Source organism: Camelina sativa, chromosome 4 (assembly GCF_030686135.1).
Source record: "Camelina sativa cultivar CO46 ecotype springtype chromosome 4, ASM3068613v1".
Lineage (NCBI taxonomy): Eukaryota > Viridiplantae > Streptophyta > Magnoliopsida > Brassicales > Brassicaceae > Camelina > Camelina sativa.
Window position 1 is genome coordinate 25,151,472 of NC_141883.1, and position 6,874 is coordinate 25,158,345.

The 6,874-nt window shown below is 37.5% G+C and overlaps 1 protein-coding gene across 1 annotated transcript; it reads right to left on the bottom strand.

The window, feature by feature from the left end:
• Window positions 1-204: 204 nt before the first annotated feature.
• LOC104781637 (putative calcium-transporting ATPase 11, plasma membrane-type) lies at window positions 205-5,902 on the bottom strand. Its single transcript, XM_010506357.3, has 7 exons — window positions 5,298-5,902; window positions 3,726-3,780; window positions 1,702-3,626; window positions 1,449-1,604; window positions 1,182-1,353; window positions 806-1,104; window positions 205-723 (listed from the first exon to the last, which is right to left on the bottom strand). The coding sequence occupies exons 1-7, from the start codon at window positions 5,466-5,468 to the stop codon at window positions 424-426; spliced, it is 3,078 nt and encodes a 1,025-aa protein (XP_010504659.1). The 5' UTR covers window positions 5,469-5,902; the 3' UTR covers window positions 205-423.
• Between the last annotated feature and the right edge of the window lie 972 nt (window positions 5,903-6,874).

Consider the following 6,874-nt stretch of genomic DNA (forward strand, 5'->3'; position numbering starts at 1 on the left):
TTCTTCTCTGATCTTTTGTTTGGATTTTGAACCCATTAAGCCAAGAACCTGATGATGATGCGCAACACCAATCGACAATTTGATGAAAGCGTTTCTTTATTGCTTTTGTTTCGACTTATGTTTCTGAGGCTTTACTAAATGTTACCCTGAGAGTGAGAAGTTACCAGAGATCGGCTTGTTTGATTGAATTGATCAAACATGTGATTTGTAATCAAGTCCAAAATGCGATTTTAAGATCTTTTCAGAAACCAAAAGATTGGGTCAAGTGGAAACTCAAAATAGAAAAAATTCAAACCCACACCCAAAATAGAAAGAAAAAAAAAATCCAGCAACGATTTTATACAAATTGAGATCAGATCATTAGCCCGGAACTGAAAAATAAAATCAAATATAAAATGGACGTAGCAATTACTAGAAAGTAGGTTAGGCGGAGTCAGATGGACCAGAAGGAAGCAGCTCATAACCATCATGGTGACGGTTCGACTCAACTGGTATGCATTTAAGACCAACGGCTAGGATCATGCTTACGGAACCAAGCAATATGCAAAGTAGCCAATGTTGCCAGCTCAATGGCACAGTGCTTGCAAATGCTCCCAGGAACTCAACAATGATCACTTGGAATCCAACTGTTGCAGTCATTACAGCAACAAACACCCAACTGTTGAACATTCCTTTAAACACGTTTATCTTCTCTATCTCTCGGCTGTTTACCTCGTTAAACACCTGTTTTTGTGCAAATCATTAGTGTTCAATAATTCCAGAAACACTATATGTTTATTTGGTTTTTATGGTGAATTTAGTTCACCTGACAAAAGACGAAGGAGTTGAAGATGATGGTGTTAAGAACAGCTGTTGAGTCTGGGCCGTTGAGGTTGAGTATTTGTTTGCCAGCAAAGTTGAGGATGCCGAGGACGATTAACTGATATATGCTTTGACCAATGATGTTTCTCCACATTGCTCTGGTGATGAAGCTAGCAGTTCTAGCTATTGGTTGACGTTTCATTAAACCTTCATTGGGAGGTTCAGTTGCTAGAGCCAATGCACCGAGTGTGTCCATGATCATGTTGACCCAAAGTAGCTGCACCGCAGTGAGTGGTGCAGATCCTGAAAAGGTTTAAAACATTCATTGGTGAGATTGTTCCTCATTGCTGGAAATTGTGTATGTATTTGATTTTACTTACCAGTGATGCAAGCAGAGACAAAGTTGATGATCAGAGCAACAACATTAACAGTTAGCTGGAACTGAACAAACTTCTGGATGTTTATGTATACAGCTCGTCCCCATTTCGCCACATTCACTATCGTTGCAAAGTTATCGTCCATTATGATTACATCAGCATTCTCTTTCGCAACCTGTGTATTCCCGAGAGTTTACTTATAGAACATTATAATATATCGATTTACCAATTATATAATAACTCAGTAACAGAGAAGAACCAAAGGCTAACCTCTGTTCCAGCTATTCCCATGGCAAGTCCAATGTCAGCCTCATGCAATGCAGGAGCATCATTTGTTCCATCCCCAGTAACTGCAACTACCTCTCCCATTTTCCTCAAGTTGTTTACTAATGTATGTTTGTCCAATGGCAAAGACCGAGCCATCACCTGAAATCAGTTAGAAAGAACATTCGAAAACGCTTTAAAAAAATTCAAGAGACGTGTGGGAGAATTAAGAAACCATTATATTAATCTAAATCAGAACCTGAATTTTGGGTAAAATGGCCCTCATTTCATGTGCAGGCAAATTGCGAAATTGTGAACCTTCTATAGCTACACCTCCAGCTGTAAGTATACCACATTCCTTTGCAATAGCTTTGGCTGTGCTTAGGTTATCACCAGTGACCATACGAACAGTGATTCCAGCAGCTTGACAGGTCTGAACGGCTTCCCTAACACCAGGGCGAACCGGGTCCTTGATTCCAACAACTGCAACCAATGTGTAGCCACCATCAGGAAGATCCCCACTGGGAGCTTGATCAAGATCCGTGTAAACTAAGCAGAGAGTCCTCAGCGCCTCTGAAGCAAACCCCTCTATGACATCAGAGATACTTGCAATCTTTTCTTCAGATAAAGGAATAGATTCTCCGTTTGAATCCACAACCTTCTCGCACATTTTCAAGACTATTTCAGATGCACCTTTGCAGAAAGCACGTACTTTACCACCAGAATGAGATGTAAGAACAGACATTTTCTTCTTGTCTGAGTTGAAAGGCTCGATCTTGAGTATCTTATGTTCTCGGCGTTGCGTGTCAACATCACCACCCAAAAGCAAACCAAATTCCAGTATCGCCCTTTCAGTAGGTGAACCAAGGATCTGAGTTTTTCCTTCTTTATCCTTAACGACTTCAGAACCAGTGTTCTGAAATATGGCCTGTATAAGGATATTCTTAACTTGTTCGGATAGGTTCAACTGGAAGTTTTCCTCTTGCCTCTCCTTGATATTTTCACATATCCAAACTTTGTTGACTACCATGTGGTTAGTGGTTAAAGTCCCTGTTTTATCCGTGCAAATGCAGGTTGAAGAACCCATCGTCTCACATGCAGCCAGATGCCTCACAAGTGCCCTGTCACTCATTAACTTTTTCATAGCAAATGCTAGACTTAAGGTCACAGCCAAAGGTAACCCTTCAGGTACAGCAACGACTATAATGGTAACAGCAATTGCAAAGTAGTCAAGCAATGTTAGTGCATCTTCAGAAGACCACTCAGTGATGCTACCAGCCGTGGCTTTCTCCACAACAAACCTTATGCACAACACCACAAACGTAAGAACTGCAAAGCCTAAACCAATCTTACCTATGATTGTTGCAACCCCGTTTAGTTTCACCTGCAGAGGGGTCTCATCCTCTCCACCTTCACTGAGAGTATCCATCAACTTTCCCCACTCAGTCCTCATACCAACCGTTGTAACCAGCATTTTCGCAGAGCCATTTTGGACTTTGGTTCCTGAAAGTAGAAACGGCTTCTCTTTATTCACATGTGATGGTTCACTCTCGCCCGATAAGCTTGACTCGTCTATCTCTAGATTGTATCCGGATATAAAAACCCCATCAGCTGGAACTTGATCCCCAATAGACAAATGAACCACATCTCCAACAACCAATTCATGGATGGAGACCTCTTGTCTGCTCCCATCCCTGGTGACTTGAATGATAATCTTCTTTTTCTCTCGATCCAAATCTCTGAACTGCAAAGATTGCTTGTAGTCACTGATAGCAGTAACCATGACCACCAATATTATACTTAGCAAGATCCCTGTCCCATCATACATGCCCTTTGGAAATCCTTCTGTGGCAACTCCCACTCCTATCGATACTACAGCGCAGACCATAAGGATGATGAGCGTTATATCTTGAAGCGCCTCCCAAACAAACATTAAAAATGATCTGGCTGGTTTCTCAGTATAACGGTTTTCTCCATAGATTTTTTCTCTGATGGGTAGTTCACTCGAACGGACACCTTCAGTGAGAGATACAGACACTTTCTGAGCAATTCCTTGAGGTCCTCCGCTGGTCGTCAGGCTTTTTGTGTCATGATTGCGAACCATAGAAGCAAGCTCATCTGCTTCAACATAAAACCCTGCTTTTTTAACCTCATCAGTGAGCTTATATTCGCGGCGGGCACCAGCTGAAGAAATACACAATGAGAAGATTAAAAATCAAACCCAGTCGCCTACCAAATGTTGCAAATCATGCATCTCTGAAACTCAAACAATGCATATCTTACCATCAATGAACTGAAGAGCTGCCTTTTGAACGTAGAAGGCAACCCGTATCTTTTCCTGTTCATAAAACAAAGGAAAAAGTGAGCTAATAGAAGAACACTGACAACAACTAAATCATTAGTCGCTACAAGAAAGAACTAACAGTCATTGCTATCTTCTAGATTAAATAACAGCACCAAGACATGCCAACCGCTACAAATTTTTTGATTTGTTGAATCCTCTGCATTATACTTTTTATGCAGAAGAGGGTATATTCTTTACGCTAACACCAGCCAATTGTTGTTGTATATGTCAAAAGTTACAGAGATCCAACAAAGATTCAAACGGAGCTAATGTACCTAAAAATTGTTGTTTTTTTTTTTTAAATCTTTAAAACTTAGTGAAATTGATAATGTCTTTGCATCACAAATCACGTTTTGAAAGTAGAGTTCAAACAGGCAAGATTATATTTTAGTTAGCTCAATAGTCATCTGTCAGTCATAATAGTCAAACAGCCTAATGTCTCTTGTTCAATAGGAAAGAAGAAAAAAAATAATGACCAAAACAGAGAAGAAAGGGACCAAAGGACTTAAAAATTCAAAGAGATGCCCATAACTGATTCTTTATTTAATAGACGCAAGTGGACAAATAAAGTCTATGTCTGTTTCTTTCAAAAATATGATATGGATCCGCTCTCACGAAATTTCCAAGAAACTTCCCAAAAGCTAAGGTAGGTGATTGCACAACAAGTCCAAAAAAGAGAATGCTCAATAGTCAATACCCAAAAAAAGTCAACAACTATATGAATATTAGAGACCAGATCTTTCTTAACGTCACTTTAGTTAGTTTTAACGTCCACAAAATGGATTCTTAATTATCCTTGAGCTTCCAAAAAAAAGGTGCAGCGATGGGAATATGCTTACGATATAAAGTACTAAAAGTCTGATTTATATTGGAGACGACACGACACGAAAGCATGACATGGACAATTATGTCAATGTTGGGTAGGCAAATAGTATATGAATAGCCATAATAAATAACTCATCCGTTACACATTACGATCATAATCAGTAGTAGTAGTTGTCCCAAATCAATCTTATAAAGACTTAGCTGAATTTTAATTTACGCGTCATTTTGTTTTTTTGGTTTGGTTGACTGAAAAGGTATTAGTAGTATCTGGGTTTGGAATGAGGTAACTATAATTCCTCGGTTCACAATATAACTGGAACGAGACTTTTGGATCGCTAAGGCTAATCGCGAAAAACAATGAAGAAATGATTAAACAAGAAAAGCAACCAAAAACATCATCGAACGGAAGAATCATCAAACCTAAACCGAAGGATCATCATCGTATAGTTTAATTTATTTGTAACTTATATATCAAACGGATCGTGATCTGATATCGTTAAAGGAAACATCAAAAACTGTAGTCGAAAATGAGTAAATAATTACTAGTACTGAAAAACATTAACAACCAAAAAAAGAAGAGAAAAAAAAAACGATCAGGAAGCGAGACACAGAAATCGCAAGTGCATCTACATGAAGAGAACAGAGCTAAAACAAAATCGAGGAAGGAGAAGGAGGGGGAAACAGACCTGGATCTGGCATCTCTTCTTCTCATTCTCAGCGAGTTTCTCGAGATTACTGATCATACGAAAACGACGAGCTCGATTTTTGACGAGTCCGACGGAGGACCTCCATCGTTGACGAGCTTCCAGCGACGGATTCTTAGCTTCCACCTCGAAATCCTTTAGGAGATTAGACATCCTCCCTCCCGTTTCTTTTTCTCTATCAAATAAAAAAAAAAAAAAAAACTCTCTCCGTTTACTTTTTCCTCTAAACAGAGAGAGAGAAGAGAGTGTTAAGGCTCAAGGCTCCTTCTTCTTCTTCCCCCCTATTCTTTATGCTAAATCTCTCTCTCTCTCTCTCTCTCTCTATGGAGCAACGTGGGAGTTTGTTGCGAGTGTTGAGCATTTTTATGGAGTGTCCAAAACTCTAAACCCGGTTTTACTCGGGTTACCGGGTCGGGTCGCCTTTTCGTATCCATTATTTTTAATTTTTGACGCAGTCCAACTTTGAAGAAAAAGCCTTGCGTCCCCTTTTCGTGGGTTTCGGATGTATTATATTTATTCAATTGTTAGTTTTGTTTTGTTGTATCAATTTTTTTTTATAAAAAAAAATTGATACAATAAAAACATGTGACGTTTACTTACAAAGTATAATTGTAAATATAGTAAAATCGCAGAGTTGCACTGTTGCACAGATCCATCTTCCAATAAAAACGTTATTTTTAGCATGTTGATTTAGCTACAATTTTTGTCTTCTTTATGTTCTCTTAATTTCCATGCTAATGTTACAAGTAGGTTACAATTACTAGTATTAGATGACTCTTTATGGTTAATTAAGTCTGATCTCTGATCTAAAAAATTATTATATATTCTCTATGTCCTACAAAGATTAATGTTTTGGGTTATATTTTTTTGTCCCACAAAGATTGATGTTTTGTAAACTTCAAAAAGTAATCATTGAAAATATTAAAAATTTTAAATTGTTCTTGGTTTAAAATTAAATAATATTTCTTTAGTTAAAGAAAAAAATATGTTTAAATTTAATAATTATTGTTTTCTTAAAATACGTAAAAGATTCTAAATATCAATATTTTAGGAACAATCTTTTAGGACTGATATAGTAAGACATAAATCTCATACCTTTTTTTTATAGTTAACCGAAAATAAATAAATAACAAACACTAATAGATTAAGTAAATGGATGGTTGCTCTGAAGCCTTTAAAGGTGCGTGGACACTAATAGCATATGCCCATCCCAACTTGCTCTGTTTTAACGTATCGCCCACCTTTGCGAGACTGCGCTGCCTCTCGTAATATATGATGTTTTAACTAAAGCACACAGATTAAGAAATCTTTACTTTTAAAAAGTTCAACTAATCAGAAACAATACTGCATAATATAAAATACTAAATTAATCTAAAAGTTGCATAGAAACTTGAAAACATCATATATTATAAAACAAAAAATTTCTCTAAAATATCTTATATTTTGAAACGGATGGAGTATTTTCTTTTGGTCTTTGTTACCCCTTTTCAATTCTTTACAATATTAATATGCACACCTTTGTTCACCAAATTATATTCAAGACTTTTATGTTTCTCTGT

What these genes read in the sequence shown, in the direction of transcription:
- LOC104781637 (XM_010506357.3), bottom strand. Translation starts at nt 5,468, where the DNA reads ATGTCTAATCTCCTAAAGGATTTCGAGGTGGAAGCTAAGAATCCGTCG. An exon ending in AGCTCTTCAGTTCATTGATG is followed by an intron (nt 3,627 to 3,725) that starts GTAAGATATGCA and finishes GTATTTCTTCAG; the next exon opens with CTGGTGCCCGCCGCGAATAT. An exon ending in ACTCCTTCGTCTTTTGTCAG is followed by an intron (nt 724 to 805) that starts GTGAACTAAATT and finishes GCACAAAAACAG; the next exon opens with GTGTTTAACGAGGTAAACAG.